This window comes from Hemitrygon akajei, chromosome 8 (assembly GCF_048418815.1).
Source record: "Hemitrygon akajei chromosome 8, sHemAka1.3, whole genome shotgun sequence".
NCBI classification, from domain to species: Eukaryota; Metazoa; Chordata; class Chondrichthyes; order Myliobatiformes; family Dasyatidae; genus Hemitrygon; species Hemitrygon akajei.
The window spans coordinates 9215511-9237772 of NC_133131.1; the positions used below are offsets into that span (position 1 = coordinate 9215511).

Here is a 22262-nt window from a genome sequence, read left to right on the forward strand (position 1 = left end):
ATCAATTTGAGCAAGTGGGATGAACAACGAAGTGGGACTTGCTCCTGTGTAAATTTATTATCAATGTACATGTTATCATATACTACCTTGAGATTCATTTTCTTGCAGTCATTTATAGGAGAAAAAAAAAAGAAATGAAATAGAATTCCAAAAAAAATACATAAACAAACAACCAATGTGTAAAAGAAGACAAACTATGCAAGTAAAAAATAATACTGAGAACATGAGTTGTGAGTCCTTGAAAGTGAGTGAAGTTATCCATGCAGGTTCAAGAACCTTGATGGTTGTTGGGTAATAACAGTTCCTGTACCTCCTGCCCGATAGTAGTAGTGACAAGAGAGGCATGGCCTGAATGGTGAGGATCTGTCGATGAATGCTGTTTCCTTGCATCAGCACTCCATGTAAATCTAATCGATGGTGCCTTTGATCACCTGGGCCAGATCCACCACTTTCTGTACCTGGACACTGGTGATCCCTTACCAGATAGGATAATCTCCATTGTGCATTGACGGAAGTTTGTCAAAGGTGTCGGAGTGAGTATTACCAATAGAACCAAGCATTTAAGTCGGGGCCAGACATATGATGGATGAATACAGTTGTCAATGGTTTGTTAACAAGATCAGCAAATGAGACCCACCACATTGTCTATTTTAGAGGATCAAAACACAGAAACCAGCTGTTCGACGCAACAGTTTCTGGCCAGTGTTCATACTCCATAAAGCCCATGTCCATTTCTCACTGCTCTCTCCTTCCCTAACTGCACCTCTGCTTCTTGCCTGAAACACCCCCTGAGGTGAAGAACTTCACTAAATTCACTTATCCCAGAGGAGGCACTAGAGGGATTCATATCTATGACCCCGGAAGCAAGGCATACTTGATATTAGAATAGATCACTGTGAGACAGGCTGAAGAACATACAACATAGAACATCACAATACTGTTCAGGCCTTCCGGCCCACAACATTGTGCTGACCTTTGAACCTGCTCCAGCATCAATCTAACCCTTCCCTCCTGTAAAGCCCTCCAATTTTCTATCACCCACATACCCATCTAAGGGTTTCTTAAATGCCCCTAATGTATCAGCCTCTACCACCACCCCAGGCAGGGCATTCCACACACCCACCACACACTCTGTGTAAAAAGATACCTCTAATATCCCCCCCTATACTTTCCTACAATCACCTTAAAAATATGCCCCCTTGTATTAGCCATTTCTGCCCCGGGCAAGTCTCTGGCTGTTCACTCTATCTATGCCTCTATGCTACTCTATCTATCACCTTTTATCAAGTCACCTCTCATCCTTCTTCACTGAAAAGAGGATGGCCCTAGCTTGCTCAGTCTTTCCTCATAAGGCACACTCCCTAATCCAGGCAGCATCCTGGTAAATCTCCTCTACATCCTCTCTAAAGCTTCTACATCCTTCCTATAATCAGCTGATGAGAACTAATAAAACCATAGAACCATAGAACACTACGGCACAGTACAGGCCCTTCAGCCCTCCATGTTGTGCCGACCCATATAATCCTTAAAAAAAAAGTACTAAACCCACACTACCCCATAGCCCTCCATTTTTCTTTCATCCATGTGCTGTTTCCCTGTTAGCCCTGGGAAACAGGTACTAACTATCCACCCTATCTATGCCTCTCATAATCTTGTAGACCTCTATCAAGTCCCCTCTCATTCTTCTACGCTCCAAAGAGAAAAGTCCCAGCTCTGCTAACCTTGCTTCACATGACTTGTTCTCCAAACCAGGCAACATCCTGGTAAATCTCCTCTGCACCCTCTCCACAGCTTCCACACCCTTCCTATAATGAGGTGACCAGAATTGAACACAATATGAACACAATACTTCTTGCATTCGCAATTAATGTGGGTAGATTCTTTTTAAGCTGAGGACAGAGATTGGGGAGGAAGAGGAGGGGATTGTTTTGGAAAAATTCTGACTGACTCATTCAAAATACAAGAAGCCAGACTAAGCAACAAAGTCTGCACAAAATAATAACTCGCTAGACTCCATAGGACATGTCTTAGCCTGGTGAGCTCATTTACACCTGGGACCATACTCCACAAAGAGAGAGAAATTGGAACCAGGCATGTAGAAGCAAGTTATACTGACCAAGGCAGCTGTGGCCATAATGAACCATGAAGTCAGCTCCAAGGGCTCTGGCTGTGAAGTCATCCACGCAGCATGCTCCATACGTGACGTCACCCATTATCAGCGTGTCTGCTCCCGTGAACCTAGAAAACAAACCCAAGCGTCACAGACCATCTCTGAACATCCACATACACTTTTAACAGTACAGGGCCTTCCCGGGCTACAAACGCCCTGACCTATGGAAATACGATTTAACGCTAAATTTCCCAGACAATTTTAAAGAATTTTTCAGGCATAATTGGGTTTCTCAGGCTCACTGGGCAGGAAGGGCCTATTACTGTGCTGTATCTCTAAAAAAAAATTAAAATTTTTCAAGTTAATAATAACATTTTACAGTATTTATTAATGAGTGGAGATGTACTTATTATCCTCTTTTATATAATCCAGCCCAACAAGCCACCCAGTTTCACCCAACTGACAAATTAACCTACCAATCCATACATCGTTTGTAATCTGGGAAGAAAGCAAAGTTCCCAGAGGAAACGTACTACTTTTATCATGGGGGGAAATGTGCAAACTCCTTACAGACAGTTGGACAGGCACGTGGTTTGGAAAGGTTTAGAAGTTTATGGACCGAACTTCAGCAAATAGGACTGACTAGCTTAGAAGGACATTTTGGCTGGCAGAAACTAGTTGGGCCAGGGGGCCTGTTTCCATGCTGTTGAACTTTGTGACTCTATGAACGATACGTGACAAGAGTTGGCAATAATGCTGAGATGCATCCGAGATGTGCTGGGACACATCATCTGTGATATAACCTGGGATCAGCATCAGACACTCTCACCCAGGCGACCCAGCAAGGGTTGATCAGGCCTCGTCGTGCGTCTCAGCAGCACTTGTCCACAGGTCACACCTCTTGATCCATAGCCGCCTGAAGCCTCGCTCAGCACCCACTGTGGCGGTCCTGATGGCTCTTTCCTTTGCAGCCCCAGTAATGCCAATGAGAGAGTAGGTTCTGCACGGTGAGCACCCAGCAAAACCTCTACACCCCACCTCTACATGCTCACATTGTGCCCTCCACCCCTGTCTCTGGCACTGCTCTACCAGCTCCTGCTATTTGGCTTTCTTATGCTCAAATGCCTCCTCAATCTGGTCTTCCCAAGGAACTGTCAGTTCTACCATGACCATCTGCAGCAATAACTTTCTCCAATAAAATCGATCACTGTCAGTTACGCTGCTGGCATTTAGAGCAGCAATGAATGTCCTCCGTCTCTGCCTGTGAAAACGTTGCACACAGATGTAGAAGGATTCTTCATTGCTGTTTCTGTATCCATTTTTTTTGACCAGTCAGGGGTGTTAGCCCTGAGCTGAACCCTTGAACCTGGAGGACTGGTGGACCACTCTTAGTCTGACCTCTACCCTTTGACCTGCTTAGCATGGGTGACCCTACCAAGAGCCAAAGCATAAAGCTCTGACTCCAGCCAACATAGCTCTCCGGGTCACTGAGGCACGCGAACCTCCAAACCCAACGAGAAGGTTGTGGTCCTCTTGGAGGTTCTTCAATGAAAGAGTCCAAGAACTTACCCATGATTTTCAACGACATTACCAATAACTAGTCCCCCAGCATGAACGTACTTGGCTCACCACGAATGAGAGACATAAGTAGCCCCAGCCACACAAATACCATGTCCACAAGAGCAGGTTCCTACCCTTTCAAGATTTTGCCCTGAATTTGATTGAAGGAGAATGACAGTGTCACCCTGAATGATTCAATTCTTATTTGAATAAAGAAAGGGAAAAAAATTACAAACTATATTTACACAGGTTGGAGAACATGATCCTTGTTATGCTAATGAGGTCATGCCAAATATGCTGAGTGTGATTTACATATGGAAATCATGCTAATTAGAAGAAGGACTTTGTCCTGAATTTAAACACTTCGAGCTGCATTGATTTCCTGTGTTTGTAGAAGCACAGAGTGAGGAGCACATCGTTTATCATGGGCATCTTCAGTCTGCGTTGATGTCAAACTGGCTTCAGGTAAATTCAGACTGAAACCTTCTCTACTCTAAAAATATGTTTCAGTCGCAGCCTGTGTGCAGCAGTGCCTAGACATCAATGTCCACAATATTCAGCAGAACACCAGTAACAACAATGGAACAGGACTAAAACAGCAAAACAAACACCTCTCCCACCTTCTCAGCCAATCTACCTCCTCGCACACACACAGACAGGCCTCAGCCTGGGGATGGGCCGCCTCCGGGCTTCCTGTCCTTGGCTCTGGACTCTCAGACACCCAGACATCAGGCCTCCAACCTCCAGCTCCCAGCCCAAACTCACAAGTTCGACATTTTGGCCTCTACCTCCAGATTTGCCAACATTGGATAGCGACCATTCCGATTTTCTACCTCTGGATTCACTGACTTTGGTCTTTGACCTTTTGGGCTTTCTAATTGCCAAACTCTGGACTTCAACCTTCAGCTTTGCCCCCTGGATCGCTGAGCTCTGGTTTTCCAACCCAGGACTCACCAAACTTGGATCTGACCTGATCTGACTCGATTCCAGGACTTGCTGATGATAGGTTGACCTCTGGAGCCTTGATTGATCCAAACCTCTGGGATTGCTGATCTTAGATCATGGAGGAACATGTGGGCTTGATGGTCCTTTGACTGGTAGGAAGATGTGGCAAGTCCCCAGGAGCACACTGACTTCTGCCAACTCATCTCTGAAGGGCTCGATGGCCTTCAACAGCTGAGGAAGAGGCTGCTTCTTCTTGCAAAGTCTGTGAGCTCAGTAAGAGCTTTAAAATGTCTCTAACACACTGTGACATTTAAAAACTATTAAAATTACTTTAAATAATTCAAAAATTTCTATGCAAATTATTAAAACAGTGATAAATAATTAAACCTTTTAAACAAAGCAAAATATACTCAGTGGCCTCTTTATTAGGTAAACCTGCTCGTTAATGCAAATATCGAATCAACCAATCATGTTGCAGCAACTCAATGCATAAAAGCATGCAGACATGGTCAAGAGGTTCAATTGTTATTCATCAGAATGGGGGAAGAAATGTGATCTAGGTGACTTTGATTGTGGAATAATTGTTGGTGCCAGATGTGGTGGTTTGAGTATCTTACTAAGTGGTGATCTCCTGAGGTTTTCACACACAACTGCCTTTAGAGTTTACAGAGAATGGTGCAAAAAATGAAGGACACCCAGTGAGTGGCAGCTTTGTTAATGAGAGAGGTCAGAAGACAATGGTCAGACTGGTTCAAGCTGACGGGAAGATGACAGTAACTCAGATAACCACACGTTACAACAGTGTGCACAGAAGAGTATCTATGAATACACAACACATTGAACCTTGAAGCGGATAAGTTACAGCAGCAGATGACCATGAACATATACTGAGTAGCCATTTTATTAGGTACAGGAGGTACCTCACGAAGTAGCCAGAGTGAAGTACCATACATATTCGTCCCGACGCCATCTTGGGAATTCTTATTTAACCGAATAGGGATTCACACAACAGGACTGGCCAGAGTCCCAGTTCGACAGGCCTCTGCCACAGCACGGAGTGAAACAACACATGCTTTGACACCTGTCCCTCAGCTTGCTGTGGACTTGATAGGGAGCCATGTAAGTCGGGCTATAGTGGTGAGCATTTGACCTCCTGCCACATCTAGCTTATGAGATTCTCAACCTCGAAACAAATCTCGGTTTCCTATCCTATCACTAAAAGTGGTCAACTGCATATTTCCCTAAGCGAACTCAAGGGGGCATCATTTTAAGGTGATTGGAGGAACGTATGGGGGCATGTCAGAGGTAGGTTATTTACACAGAGAGTGGTAGGTGCTTGGAACGCGCTGCTAGGGATGGTGGTACAGGCAGATGCATTAGGGCCATTTAAGAGACTCTTAGATATATACATGGATGATAGAAAATGGAGGTCACAGGACAATTTACAGTAACCAATTATCCTACAATGGGTATGTCTTTAGACTTTGGAGGAAACCCATGCGGTCATGGGGAGAACATACAAACTGCTTACAGACAGTGGCAGGAATTGAATCTGGGTCACTGGTACTATAAAGCCCTGTGCTAAGCACTATGCTACTGTGAAGGGGTCAGCCTGAAATATCGATTATTTATTCCTCTCCTTAGCTGCTGCCTGACTTGCTGAGTTCCTCCAGTGTTCTATGAGTGTTGCTCTGGATTTCCAGTACTCTTGAGTTTACATTGGCCTTAGAGTAGGTTAAAAGGTCAGCTTGACATTGTGGGCTGAAAGGCCTGTACCGTGCCGTATGTTCTATGTTCCCGCACATTATGCTCCGTCTGTTATCTATGCTCCTTGTTGACTTCACGTGCCCATTCATCTTTCCTTTAATCTTTCTACTCATTTTTCTATTGTTCTATTAGGAAAAAGTTTCCAAACTTCCCAGCTCTGATCCTGGAATATCTTCAACTTCAATTGCTTCCCCACAGGTGAACATGCCTTCAACTATCGAAGCTCTAGAAATTCTTCCTCAACCTCCCGGCTTCCCTCTACTTCTTTAAGCCACTCCTTTAAAAACATTTCGCTTTGATCAAGATCTCGGTCATTCCGATAGTTAGCTTTGAGGATCAGCGATAAATTTTACATGGCAATGCTGCTGTGAGGTGTCTTGGGATTTGCCACACTTCAAAAGCACTTTATTATCATAAGTGGCCATTGTTTTTGGCACTAGTCTAGCACATTCTAATATTTCAAAAACCTCTGACCCCCAGCCCCAATTTTGGTTACAATGGAGCAACGAGGGCATTGGAGCTGTGTCAGATTAATATGTAGAGTTGGGATAGAGTTCCACATGAATTAATTGTATGGTTGGACAAATATGAGGTGCTAAGTGGTCTCTGTCCATACAACAGATCAAAATGGAGATTATGTTCTATGTTCATTGTGGGTGCCTTTCAAATACACAACTCACTCAGTCTATTTTCAGACTCTGATACATTCAGTACCTCAGTCCGTTTAGGATGCCTATCAGGCCTTCATTTCAATGTAAATGTTTCATGTTTAATTGAGCAGCAGTCTTGTTCTTCACTGCTAAGCACTGATTACAAAGCCCTGTCGCAATTCCTAAAACAAACTAGTTTGACCTTAAGTTCAATGTATTTACTAAAACTCAAAATTTTTGCAGTTAAATACATACAGTGCAAACAAGACAATGCTTGCTAGTTTCTATCCTAGTGTGCCTGGAATGACAGCTCGTCTGCAATTATCCAAGTGCCTGGAGGGGCTTTCCACTCCATTAATGCCGACCCGAAGCAGCCAGACTAAATGCTCACAGTTCTGTTTCACCAGTGCCTCGAAGCACTTGTGGGACAGAGATGCCAGAAGGAAAGCTCCACCGATCTGGGGAGACAGGAACATGGAATGGAGGAGAGCAGGGGAAAGCAATGGGAGGCACTGAGCTCGAGATACAGAGATAGAGAAATGGAGATACGGATAGTGGCAGGAGAAGGGAAAAGGAGTGTGGAACGGCGAGGGGCTTTGAGGGAAGAGGGAGGAAGGAGGGAGTGAAAGTGATGGGAAGAGGGCAGGTTAAAAAGAAGAGGACAAAGGGAAAACTAACAGCAAAAGAAACAGAGGTGTGGGAGGGAGGCAGTGAGTAGAAAAGAAGGGATGGAAAAAGAGACCAGACAGAGGCGGGAGATGGGAGCGTAGGTTCTCAACAGTGAAAAATCAAATTGGATAAAAGATAAAGAGGAGAAATACAGAGGCAACGGGGAGGAGGTTGGAGCAAAAAAGACGAGAAGTTGAAGGGAAAGAGTTAGGGAGATGAATGGAGCACGAAAGGGAGAGGGAGTGGTGGGGTGGAGAGAACGACAGAAGGAGGGGAGACAGTGAAGGGAGATGAGGAGAGGGTATGGGTGGGAGTATAGGAGGAAGATGAGGATGAAATGTCAATGAGCAAACAAGAAAGCTATAATAAAGTCAAAGTTCAAAGTAAACTTATTATCAAAGTACACATACTGCCTTGAGATATTTTTGTTTATTTTCTAATTATTATTTAGAGATACTACGTGGAGCAGGTCCTTCCGGCCCAAAGAGCCACGCCAGACAGAAATCTGCCCAGTTAACCCTAGCCTTGTCATAGGAAAACTTACAATGACCAATGAACCTACTAACCGACACGTCTTTGGACAGTGGGAGGAAACCCATGCAGTCATAAGCAGAACGCACAAACTTCTTACAGGTGGCACCAGAACTGAACTCTGAACTCCAGAACACCCCAAGCTGCTGCTCGAACTGCTATGCTACTGCGGCGCCTCCTGCAGGCAGCTCGGCTTGACTTCAGAAGATGACAAAAGTGAACACTGAAATTTGCAAAACTCGATTCAGGCTTTGCATAGAGCCATGGAGGCAATGTTTCTCCTTGGCTGTGGTGTCTATAAGCAGGAGTCACACACTGAAAATAAGTTCAAAGTAAATTTATTAGCTAAGTATATATATGGTACCATTATATACTATCTTGAGATTCATTTTCTTGCAGGTAAGTACAGGGGGAAAAGGAATACAATAGAATTTATTAAAAACAAGACATCAGCATAGTCTGTCAAACAACCAATATGCAAAAGAGGACAAATCGTGCAAATGAAAAAAATATTGAGAATATGAGTTGCAAGAAAACAAGGGGAGAAAACAGTCTAATTTATAGATACAAGAAATTCTGCAGATGCTGGCAATCCCATGTGACTCACACAAAATGCTGGAGGAATCAGCTGGTCAGCCAGCATAAATGGAAAGTTGACCTTTTGGGCCGACGCCCTTCTTCAGAACTAATTTATAGGTAGTCAGCAACAAGATAATGGGAAAAAGAGAGGCAGGAAAAGCCGGCAGAAATACGAGCACAAAGAGATAACGTCCAACATTCTCATCTATACTCTGGCGTAAATGATCCAGTATCAAGACAAAAGAGTAAAATCGATAACACTTTCACCCACTACCCTCCCCAATCCCTCACATCCCTTCCCCATTTTCTGCTCCATTCAACACTACTGTGACAGTGAAAGGAATTAATTATCAAGAGTGGTGAGTCGCTTGCTAAGAATAGGTCATAGTCCTTGCTGACACCTCTTGACTCTTGTTAAGAGAGGAGTGTGGCTCCACATTAATAATGATACTGCTGAAGAACTCCAGAAATACTACACAATGAAGCTCTAATTTGATTCAGCCATAGGTACAAAAAAAAACTGGCTTCTGAGAAACTTTGCAATCTCTGCTGAATAGTTATCACAGTTCAGCGCCACTTTAGAGCAGTTAAAGATAAGACGAAGGTCAGAGGGTAGCTGTGATCACTCAGCTATGGAATAAGGCCACTGTTGTCACTGGGACTGTTCAGTATGCACTGCGTGCTCTGGAGAGGTGGAATACTCTTCCACAACTGTCTCCATAGATTTATATTCCACTCTAGTGGTTCACCGCTCAAATGCTTGGGTTTAACACCTTCAGCGACGGGAAACCTAAAAGAATGGCAAACCATAATCCAGTAAATTTCAATGGGAAACTTCCAAAAACAAGGCTCAGCAGAGAACGCACTGAGACCCTCACGAGGGAGGTCCAGTGGCGTGGTTCCAGAAGGCCTTCAGCTGTAGGTCAGACAAGGACTTCGGAAGGGAAAATAGTTGGCAAATCCTAAGAGGTGCTCAGTTAAAGAAGGAGGTCAGTTGGGGACCTCAGGCAAGGAGGTCCACGACTGTCCATCACAAAAAGGTGTGGCAAAGAGTTCAGATGGGAACTCTCTGTATAGCAGAGGTTCCCAACCTGGGGTGCATGGACTCCTCTGTTAATGGTAGGGGTCCATGGCATAAAAAACGGGAACCACTGCTCTTTAGAGAATCTAACAGAGTCAGTTGGAGACCTCCCCCCACCCCCCTGGCAAGAAGGGCCATTAGGGTGCTCCCCAGGTGGTCTGACAGAGGGTCTAACAGGGAAGATAGCCAACAGGAAGGTCTGCTGGGGAGACAGTCAGGAAACCAGCAGAAGCATAGCACATGAATCAGGGATTACCAGTAAGAGGTCCAGCAAGGAGCAAAGTCGGTTGGACATTTCCAGGAGAAGACCCAACAGAGAGGGCAGTCATTCCCAGCTCAGACATTCGTAAGGAGGGGCACCAACTGTGGACTCCCAGCAGTTATCTGGTTGTTTAGGAGATAGGTCAGATACCCCCAGTTGGAGGTTTAGCCAGGAACGTTCATCAGCGTGTCTAGAAGGAAAATCAGTAGAAACAAAGCTGCATATCTAAAGCAAACTTCACAAGTGGGATATCCTAAGCACTTCAACTGACAACAAGAATATATAATGGAATAAATTCACCATTTTCCCCACTACCTTTCTTGAAAAAAAGAATAACATTTGTTTTACAGACGGTACAGAGGAGATTTACCAGGATGCTGCCTGGATTAGAGAGCATGTCTTAGAAGGATTAGTTGAGCAAGCCAGGCCTTTTGCTCTTTGGAACAAGACCATAAGATATGGGAGCAGAAGTAGGCCATTCAGCCCATTGAGTCTGCTCTGCCATTCAAACATGGGCTGATCCATTTCATCCAGTCGTCCCCACTTCCCTGCCTTCTCCCCATACCCCTTGATGCCCTGGCTAATCAAGAACCTATCTATCTCTGCCTTAAATGCACCCAGTGACTTGGCCTCCACAGCCGCTCATGGCAATAAATTCTACAGATTTACCACCCTCTGACTAAGTAATTTCTCCGAATAAAGGATGATGGATGAAATAAATAGAGGGCTATGGAGGAAGGAAGGTAAAGTTGATCTTGGAGCTGGTTAAAAGGTCAGCACAATATTGTTGGATGAAGGGCCTGCACTGTGCTGTACCATTCTATGTTCTATGAAATGCAGCAGTCAAACATCCTGATAATTTGTTTCAGTGACACTGGGTGAAGTTTAGTGTTGGTCTGCCCTTCAGTAATTCCACAACATTAGGCTGTGGAATCATTATGACCGCATGAAAGGGGAGACAGATGGATACCCTGGATTAAAGTTATGTTACCAACAGATATCTCCTGCCACTCCCTCAACTGTCAGTCTCTAACTTACAGGTGTATAACAAAGAGACAAGAATCGGCAGAGTCAACTGAGTCACAGATAGCACTCAGTCATGATTAGAGGGTAGTGAACTACTTGAGTGGCGGGGAGGAGATATGACTCTACCTCAGGAGATGTAAGGCACTCCTTCCCTCCGCGAGCCTGCAGGTCACCCTTGGGCAAGGTGTAGCAGCTGCTTAGCCCCCTGATCAGGGTCATGTGAAACCATGGGAGCAAGTGGTGGATGGTCGTACGAGCAGTTAGCCAATATCACAAGTCCTGGTTATGCGACCTCTTTCACCAGACAGACAATCTCTGGAGCGTTGATAGTGGCTGGGGTCATCTGTCTTGTAAAGACACTCCCCAGAAGAAGAAAATGGCAAACACCTGCTGTAGAAAAATTTGCCAAAAACAATCACGGTCATGGATAAGACCATGATTGTCCACGTCAAAATGACACAGCTCATAATGATAAAGATAATGATGAAGATGAGTGAATTACTGTTAAGTAACTTCCAAGCTTAATAGTAGAACAAACATGGGGTGCCACAGCAGCGTAGTGATTATTGTGATACCATTATTTATTTACAGAGCTACAGTGCAGAATTACAGCCGGCTGGTGGCGTACTGGCATCAGCGCTGGACTTTGGAGCGAAGGCTCCTGAGTTCGAATCCAGCCGGCTCTAAAAACCTGGAGAGGGATAGGCTCTGCAATGGACAACTCCTTACAGACAGTAGCTGGAAGTGAACCCTGGTACTGTAAAGTGCTGTGCTAACCGCTATGATACCATGCTGCCCACACAGTACAGCCACGCTCGGGCATCAGTGTTCAGAGTTTACTGCCAGCGTCCTCCATGAGGAGTTTGTACGTCCTCACTGGGCCGTGTGTGTGTTTTCTCCGGGTGCTCTGACCCCCTCCCACATTCCTAAGATGGTCATTGTCAGTTGTCCTGTGACAGGCTAGGGGTAAGGATCAAGGGCGGCTGCTGGTGTGGCTCCAAGTGCCTATTCCATGCTGTACCTGGAAATAAATGAAATAAAATGGAATTGCTGGAGGAACTCAGCAGGTCCAGCAGCATCTACAGAGGGGAATAAACAGTCGATTTTTCTGGCTGAGAACCTCCATCAGGACTGGAAAGGTAAGAGGCAGAAGCCAGAATAAGAAGGTGGGGGGAGGGGAAGGGGTACAAGCTGGCAGGTGACAGGTGAAACCAGGTGAGGGGGAAGCTGAGAGGGGATAGGTGTAAAAGATAAAGGGCTGAAGAAGAAAGAATCTGATTCAAGAGTCTTCTTCAGCCCTTCTTCCTCCCATCTCCCAGTTTCTCACTTCATCCTCCCCCTCACCACACCTACCTTCTCCCTCACCTGGTCCCAGCTTGTACTCCCCACCACCTTCTTATTCTGCCTTCTTCCTTTTTTCCTTTCTAAACCTGATGAAGGGTCTTGGCACGAAACATCGACTGTTTATTCCTCTCTGCCTGACCTCACCAGTTCCTCCTGCATTCTGCGTTTGATGCTCTGGATTTCCAGCATCTGCACACTCGTTTATATTTACTCATTAGTGGAGTATCCGGACGTACATAACTCCAGTCCTACACCTACATGGCTTATTCTTAACTGCCCTCTGAATGACATGAAGGCAGTCCACACCACTGTTGTGGCTTGGCAATAATTACCAAGCTCAGCAACATTATCTACATCCTGAGAATGAACTAAACAGTCTAGAGAGGTCCAAACACATTCCACTGGCAGTATCTAGTCTTTGAACTGGCCCTGCGTTCATCATCATCACTGCCTCATTCAAAGACCACCCTCTCACCCTCAAAGAAAGGAGATGAACAGACACTTCAGCATTGTGCAAAAATTCTGCAATAATCTTTGTGATCAGAAACTATTTAAAATTCACACCATGCATTACGGAACAACAAAATCAGTGTGATTTTAATCATGTTAGCTGGATTGAACTAGAACACATAAAGACAAGATGAATGGAATTTATTCAAAACTCCTTGTATTCTGAAGCACAACCTAGGGAAGGAGATGAGGGGTGTGGGGGAGAGAGCATGAGATAGAGGGAAAGAGCAGAGAAGAGAGAGAGAGAGGGAGAGAGAGCAGAGGAGAGAAACAGAGAAAGGGAGAGTGAGCAGGAGAGACAGACAGACAAAGATAAAAGGGAGAGGAAAGAGAAATGGAGTGAGTGGGAGAGAAAAGATAGAGAGGAGAAAGAGATAAGAAAGAGATGAGAGGGAGAAAAATAAATTACAGAGAATGGATGGGAGAATAAGAGAGAGAGAGAGAGAAATAAATGGAAGCAGATGACAGAAACATATTCCTACAAACACTGGGCTTCAGACAAGTGAACATAAGCACAGGGGAAGACAGAGTCAGACAGATACAAGTACTAGCACACTGTAAGAGACACATTGACAAATGTAAAAATGGAGCCAACTGCAATATACCCAGATACAAGAACAGAACTATATAGATGGTTGTAGAGGAAGACACAGAAAGGAATGCGCAAAGATGCAAACGTACATACGTTCATTTCCAATGACCGAGAGGTGCACAGGTGTTTTGTCTGCACTGCATCCCACCACCCACACACATGCACATTACATTACAGGGATCGCAGATGATTCCATTGTTTTAGTAGTCAGGGAGAGGTGTATTACACTGTGAGAATCCCAGAGATTCAGTCTGAATCTTACACGGATGCAAAAGGTTTATGTCTTGGTGAGGTACCAGAGGATTGGAGGATAGCCAATGTTATTCTGCTCTAAAAATAAACCAGGAAATTACAGACCAGTGAGCCTGACATCAGTAGTGGGAAAGTTATTGGAAGGTATTCTCAGGGGACCAAATATATGAGCATTGGATAGACAGGCATTGATTAGGGATAGTCAGCATGGCTTTGTGTGTAATAGGTCATGTCTAACCAAACTCATAGAGTTTTTCAAAGAAGTTGCCAGGAAAGTGGATGAAGGCAAAGCAGTGGATACTGTCCACATGGACTTTAGTAAGTCATCTGACAAGGTCCTGCATGGGAGGTTGGTCAAGGACGTTCAGTTGCTAGACATTCAAAATGAGGTAGTATATTGGATGGGACATTGTCTTTGTGGAAGAAGCCAGAGAGTGGTAGTAGATGGTTGCCATTCTGACTGGAGGTCTGTGACTAGTTGTGTGCCGTAGGGATCGGTACTGGGTCTGTTGGCGTTTGTCATCTATATCACTGATTTGGATGATAATGTGGTTAACTGGATCAGCAGATTTACTGTTGACACCAAGATTGGGGGTGTAGTGGACAGCAAGGAAGGCTATTAGAACTTACAGTGGGAACTGGACCAGCTGGAAAAATGGCAGATGGAATTTAGAGCAGAGAAGTGTGAGGTATTACACTTGGGTAGGACCAACCAGGGTAGGGTCTTGCACAATGAATGGTAGGGCACTGAAGAGTGAGACAGAACAAAGGGATCTGGAATACAGGTCTATTATTCATTGTAAGTGGTGTCACAGGTAGAGAGGGTCATAAAGAAAGCTTTTGTCACATTGGCCTTCATAAATCAAAGTATTGAATGAAAGGCGATGGGATGTTATGTTGAAGTTGTTTAAGACATTGGTGAGGTCTCATTTGGAGTATTGTGTGCAGTTTTGGTCACCAACCTAAAGGAAAGATGTAAAAGTACAGAAAAAATTTACAGGAACGTTGCTGGGTCTGGAGGACCTGAGTTATAAGGAATATGACAACTAGTGGTCATAGATTAAGGGTGAAAGGTGAAAAGTTTAAGGGGAACAGGAGAGGAAACTTCTTCACAGTGTGTTGTGAGAGTGAAGAATGAGCTGCCAGTACAAGAGGTGCATGCAAGCACAATTTCAACATTTAAGAAAAGTTTGCATAGGTACATGGATGCTAGGGGTATGGAGGGCTATAATCCTGGTGCAGGTCAATGGCAGTAGGCAGCTTAAATGGTTCTGCACATACTAGATGGGCCAAAGGGTCTGTTTCAGCGCTGTACTATTCTATGACTCTGTAAATCTTCTTACAGGTTTTCAGGAAACCCAACACAGCCCTGTCAATCGCTATAGCAGCTCATGAACTGCCAGAAGCAAGAGGAACACTGTGAACACAAAACCCTTTGACAAGGAAGCTAGGGCTGGACTGCAAATGGCTCATGGACAGAGTAGCACTAGATGTCTCTGCTGTAACAAGCCATCATCTGGAGTCTTGCTCTGCATGCTCTCCATTCTGGATCAGTCTGGAAGAGGGTGAAGTACATCCATGATCTGCACCGACACTTGGCCATAGTGAGGAGCACCTACAACAATGGCTTGAGACTGAGAGGGTTGAGAAGCTCAGGCTCCGAGGTGTGAACCTGCCCAGCTCCAATCACATTGATGTCATAGCCAAGAAAGTTCAACACCTCTACTTCCTCAGGAGGCTAAAGAAATTTGACATGTTCCTCTCAACCATTACTAAACTTTATTGATAAACAATAGAAAGTTTTCTGCCCATTACTACAAGAAACAGCAGAGAGTTGAGGTCACAGGAGCTATCCTCTTCTCTCTGGACTTGGTCTATATTCTCACGGCCGCAGTAAGACAGCCGGCATATTCAAATTCCTCACCCACCCCAGATATTCTCTCTTTTCCCTTCTCCCATCAGAAGACCCAGACCATAAGATATAGGAACAGAATTAGGCTATTCAGCCCACCATTCCACCATGGCTGATTTATTATCCCTCTCAACCCAGATCTCCTGCCTTCTTCCTGTAACCTTTGACATTCTGATTAATCGAAAACCTAACAACCTCTGCTTTAAAAATACTCAATGACTTGGCCTCCGCAGTTGCCTTTGGCAATGAATTCTACAGATTCACCATCTTTTGGGTAAAGAAATTCCTCTTTATCTGTTACAAATGGATGTCCTTCTATTCTGACACACGCCCTCTGATCCCAGACTCCTCACTCTAGGATATATCCCCTCCACGTTCACTCTAGGCCTTTCAATATTCGATAGGTTTCAATGAGAATTCCCCCCCCCCACCCCCATTCTTCTAAATTCCAGAGAGTACAGGCTGTCGCAGGAAAGCAGCATCCATCATCAAGGACACCACCATCCAGGCCATGCTTCCTTCTCCCTGCTGCCATCAGGAAGGTGGTACAGGAGCCTCAGGACCCACACCACCAGGTTCAGGAACAGTTATTACCCCTCAGACATCAGGCTCTTCAACCAGAGGCACAAGTTCACTCAACTTCATCTGCCCAATTACTGAACTGTTCCCAGACACACTTTCAATAATTCTTCATCTCAGGTTCTCAATATTTATTGTTTATTTATTCATTATCATTATTATTATTTTCTTTTTGTATTTGCACAGTTTGTTATATTTTGCACATGGGTTGTTTGTCTTGTTGCGTGCAGTTTTTCACTGATTCTCTTACGTTTCTTTGCATCTACTGGGAACGCCGGCAATAAAATGAATCTCAGGGTAGTATATACATACTTTGACAACAAACTTACTTTGAACTTTGCACCTTGACAGTCATCAAATGCTCCTCATATGTTAACCCATTCATTCCCAGAATCATTCTCGTGATCCTCCTCTGGACCCTCTCACATCAGGCAGAAGATACAAAAGCTTGAAAGCACATACCACCAGGCTCAAGGACAGCTTCTACCCAAATGTTATCAGGCTCTTGAAAGGACCTCTTGTACAATAAGATTGACTCTTGTCATCATAATCTACCTCATTATAATCTTGTACTTTATTAGTGCCACTTTTTCAATAGGTTTTACACCTTATTCTGCATTGTTTGACCTTGTACTGCCTCAAAGCACTGTGTAATGATCTGGTCTGTATGAACAATATGCAAGACAAGCTTTTCACTGCATCTCGGTATGTGTAACAATAATAAACCAATATTAATATGTACTTGGAGTGTGGAGCAGAGGGTTTTTCAGGGGAGGTAAATGGCAGGCTTAGGCTTGGAGTGTGTGGCAAAGGAGGCAGCAATCTGCCTGCCCTTGCAGGGTGACAGTTTAATGCCTGGGCTTTAGTTGAACTTGACCAAAGCAGCTTCCATTGGATGTGAAACACTGTCAGGAATCCACAGGAGGGTGAGGTAGACCTGAGGGGATCAGTGAGGGTGAGGTAGGTCTGAGGGGAGGATAAGGTAGGATCTGAGGGGAGAAGGGAGGGTGAGGTAGACCTAAGGGGATCAATGAGGGTGAGGTAGGTCTGAGGGGAGAGGGGAGGGTAAGGTAGGATCTGAGGGGAGAGAGGAGGGTGAGGTAGACCTGAGGGGATCAATGAGGGTGAGGTAGGCCTGAGAGGAGAGGGGAGGGTAAGGTAGGATCTAAGGGGAGAGAGGAGGGTGAGGTAGACCTGAGGGGATCAATGAGGGTGAGGTAGGCTTGAGGGGAGAGGGGAGGGTAAGGTAGGATCTGAGGGGAGAGAGGAGGGTGAGGTAGACCTGAGGGGATCAATGAGGGTGAGGTAGACCTGAGGGGATCAATGAGGGTGAGGTAGGCCTGAGGGGAGAGGGGAGGGTGAACCACAAGGAACAGGTGGCATGGAGAGTGCCCTCATTATACAAAATACTGAAGGACAAGGGAATTTGCAAGGGAAAAGTTTCCACTGAGCTTTCAGTGATCTGCCTGACCACTGGTACACTGACATTCAACCATAATCATTGTGATCTGGTTGGTACAGCTTAAAATTCACAGCATGTGTTACAAACTAACAAGATCACAACCCTCTTAATTCTCTGAGGGTTCTGCCGGATGTTTTGAAACCAAAATAAAAATTAAGAAACCAGGACATGTGTTAGATTCTGTAATCCATGTTTTTAAAAAAAAACACTTCTGATATCAGACAGAACCCTTCACTGAGAGGATGGACACAATAAGCAGTTAGAATTTACAGAGCTTTCAATGTAATGGATCAAACAGGACACGGTGCAATCACGCTAAACAGATTTATTTATATGTAATACTGGGATTGAAAGACAATTATGCACCAGATGCTGCTAGGAATCTGAGACTGGGGATGACCATGTCTAACTGGTTAACAGAGTTAACACCCATCTTCAACACACACCCCCATCATTACCTCTTTAAATTAAAATTTGGGCGGCAATAGCTAATGCGAGGGGCATAATTTTCAGGTGATTGGAGGAAAGTAGAGGGGGGGATGTCAGAATTAGGGGTGGTGGGTGGAGGTACGTCTCTACTAAAGGAGATGTAAGGCGCTCCTTCCCTCTGCAGGATACCCTTGGGGAAGGATACCTGCATTGCAAACCCCCCCCCCACCACCAATCTGGGTCATGTGAAACCATGGGAGCAGGTGGTGTGGTGGATGGTCGTATGAGCAGCTGGTGCATATCACAAGTCCTGGTGATATGAACACTGACACCAGGCAAACCATCTCTGAAGGGTATTGATAATGGCTAGGGTCACCCATCTTGTAAAGATATTGCCTACAAGATGGCAATGGCAAACCACTTCTGCAGAAAAATTTGTCAAAAACAATCATGGTCATGGAAAGACCATGTTCGGCCACGTCAAACGACACAGCACAGTAGGAATGAATGTCAGAGGTAGGTTTTTTACAGGGAGAGTGGTGCGAGCATGGAACACCCTGCCAGGGTTGGTGGTAGAGGTCGATACAATTCTGTTTCCTGCAAGCTCCAGTCAATTAGTTCTGCCAGAGAATATTTTACCATATCAGGATAGGCATATGGTGCACTGGCCTTCATCAATCGTGGGGTTGAGTTTAGGAGCCGAAAGGTAATTTTGCAGCTATACAGGAGCCGGGAGGTAATGTTGCAGCTATATAGGACCCTGGTCAGACCCCACTTGGAGTACTGTGCTCAGTTCTGGTCGCCTCACTACAGGAAGGATGAGGAAGCCATAGAAAGGGTGCAGAGGAGATTTACAAGGACGTTGCCTGGATTGGGGAGCATGCCTTATGAGAATAGGTTGAGTGAACTCGGCCTTTTCTCCTTGGAGCAACAGAGGATGAGAGGTGACCTGATAGAGGTGTATAAGATGATCAGAGGCATTGATCGTGTGGATAGTCAGAGGCTTTTTCCCAGGGCTGAAATGGCTAACATGAGAGGGCACAGATTTAAAGTGCCTGGAAGTAGGTACAGAGACTTTGTCAGGATAAATGTTTTTTACTCAAGACAGACAGACATACTTTATTGATCCCGAGGGAAACTGGGTTTCGTTACAGCCGCACCAACCAAGAATAGTGTAGAAATATAGCAATATAAAACCATAAATAATTAAATAATAATAAGTTAATTATGCCAAGTGGAAATAAGTCCAGGACCAGCCTATTGGCTCAGGGTGTCTGACACTCCGAGGGAGGAGTTGTAAAGTTTGATGGCCACAGGCAGGAATGACTTCCTATGACGCTCAGGGTTACATCTCGGTGGAATGAGTCTCTGGCTGAATGTACTCCTGTGTCTAACCAGTACATTATGGAGTGGATGGGAGTCATTGATGAGAGTGGTGAGTGCGTGGAATGGGCTGCCAGCGATGGTGGTGGAGGCGGATATGATAGGGTCTTTTAAGAAACCCCTGGATAGGTACATACAGCTTAGAAAAATAGTGGACTATGGGTAACCCTAGGTAATTTCTAAAGTAAGTACATGTTTGGCACAGCTTTGTGGGCCAAAATTGTGCTGTAGGCTTTCTATATTTCTATGAATCTTTTCCCTGGAAAACAGATGGCTGTGTATTTATCCAATGGAAGCCTCAAAATCTCTAAACAGATTGTAGACACAGGAATCCATTGATGAGGGAGCCTGTGAGTGTCAGATAATCACCAATAAATCCTGAAGGGGAAATCAGAAGAGAATGGGGATAATTAAAGTGAAAAGCATGGATACACTTAAGAAATATTTAGATAAATATAGGAAGGCAGAAAGGATAGAGGGCTACTTAATAAAGTAAAATGGTGGGAGGCGTGCACTTAAGCACCGGTAAAGATCAACTGGGCAACTCCATACATTGATAATGGTGACACAAGTGGACAGGGTAGCGAAAGGGGAATTTGGGATACTTAAGGAGAAACTGGATAGGCTGGGTTTATTTTCACTCAAACCGAGGAGGTTGATGGGTCACCTTTCAGAGATTTATAGAATTATGAGGGGCATAAGTACTGTAGACAGAGCAAACACGAGGAAATCTGCAGATGCTGGAAATTCAAACAACAACACACACAAAATGCTGGTGGAACACAGCAGGCCAGGCAGCACCTATAGGGAGAAGCGCTGTTGACGTTTCGGGCCGAGACCCTTCGTCCTGACGAAGGCTCGAAACGTCGACAGCGCTTCTCCCTATAGATGCTGCCTGGCCTGCTGTAGATAGAGACTGTTTTCCCAGCACAATGAAGTCTAGAATTAGAGGGCCCAGGTTTAATCCAAGTCTGCTGGAGTCTAAAGAATATGGGTTGTCTTGATGGGGTGGGGGGGGGGGGGGGGGGAGGTTAGAGGACTGTGTACGTGCAGGGGTGGGAAAGAGGTGGGGTTTGATTTGCTGTTGTTTTGTTGCATTCTGTGTTGTTCTGCCGAGCACCGTGAGCATGCTATTTTGGTGCCACACCTGCGGGCTACCTCCAGCACACCGTTGAGCGTGTTGGTTGTTAAAACAAACAAAGCATTTCACTGTATGTTTCGATGTACGTGTGGTAAACAAATGATCCTGAATCTTGAACCTTTCACCTTGAATCTAGAAGGTGAGAGGAGACTGCACTGTATTGTTGCCACAAAACAAAATAATTTCATGATATATGTGAGCGATAGTAAACCTGAATCTGATATGGATCTCTATTGGGGACTTAAGAGTGGGAGGGGGCTGGGAAAGGGGAATCATGGTTGGGAAAGGGGAATCATGGTTGGGAAAGGGGAATCATGGTTGGGAAAGGGGAAGAGAGAAGGGAGGGAGCAGGAAGCACCAGAGAGACATTCTGTAATGATCAGTAAACCAATTGTCCAATTGTTTGGAATCAGGTTCTCTTGCCTGGTATAACAAGGCTGGGTGTGTCTGCACCTGTGCCACCTCCTGCCCCTGGCACTACTTCTTTGCCAACTGTCCCACACCCCTCCTGAAGTGCTCCACCTTTGCCATTCCCAACATCTTTTGCTCCTGCCAGATTTACAAACTTGCTCTCTGCTCCATGCTGACAAGTACAGTACTGTGCAAAAGTCTTAAGCATCCTATGTGCATAAGAGCTTTGCCCAGTACTGTACATCTCTCTGTTGCCTATTTACATGTCTGTCTAATCCCTCTTATATGTTGCCATTGTACCTGCTTCCACCAGCATCCCCGGCAGCACTTCCTTAGCAACTGTAAAAAAATTTCCCTTGTAAATCTAACTCTCCCTCTCACTTAAATTTATGTCCATGAGGAGCTGACATCTCCAACTTGATAAAAACTCCCTGACTATCTAACCTACCTTTTTCTCTCATAACTTTATAAACTTCTGCAATATCATCCCTCAGCTCTTTCCAGAGAAAACAATTCAGGTTTGTCCATCACTGCTTATCACAGACGGTTGTGTGTGAAAATCCCAGGAGATACTCAAACAATCCTGTCTGGCACCAACAATCATTCCATGGTCAAAGTCACCTGGATCACATTCCTTCCCTGAACACTAACCAAACCTCATGTCTACATGCTTTTATGGGTTGAGTTGCCGCCACATGATCGGCTGCATTAACAAGGGATACAGGTGTACAAGTGTTCTTTAATAGAGTGGCACTGAAAGTAAATCTGCATCCTTGCAGAACTTCATTCCCACTTTTACCCTTGTGATGGATCCTACTTTATGTACAGTTTAAGTTAACCTTTCGACACACGACTGAAGCTAGAGATGGTTTTATCGCCTCAATTCCACAGCCGGTGACAGCGAGCCGACAAGATTTATTACAGAGCCAGCACAGGCGAGACACCTTCTGAACTTTCTCTGATAAAACCGCCTCACCTGCACACATTTAACTCAGTGTACCTAGACGAGAAGACAGATTCACAGAGGGCTAGTGGTCTGCCAGAGAATATGGGGGAGCCAAAGAGCA

At 44.9% G+C, this 22262-nt stretch overlaps 1 protein-coding gene across 2 annotated transcripts in view; it reads right to left on the reverse strand.

Annotated features, from left to right (window-relative positions):
- The window catches only part of dph1 (diphthamide biosynthesis 1), an 804031-nt gene that overhangs the window by 478501 nt on the left and 303268 nt on the right, over positions 1-22262 (reverse strand). For both annotated transcript variants that reach the window (XM_073053176.1, XM_073053177.1), the window contains one exon: positions 2117-2238. In XM_073053176.1, the coding sequence (XP_072909277.1) occupies positions 2117-2238 (122 nt within the window). The remainder of the gene's footprint in view (positions 1-2116; positions 2239-22262) is intronic.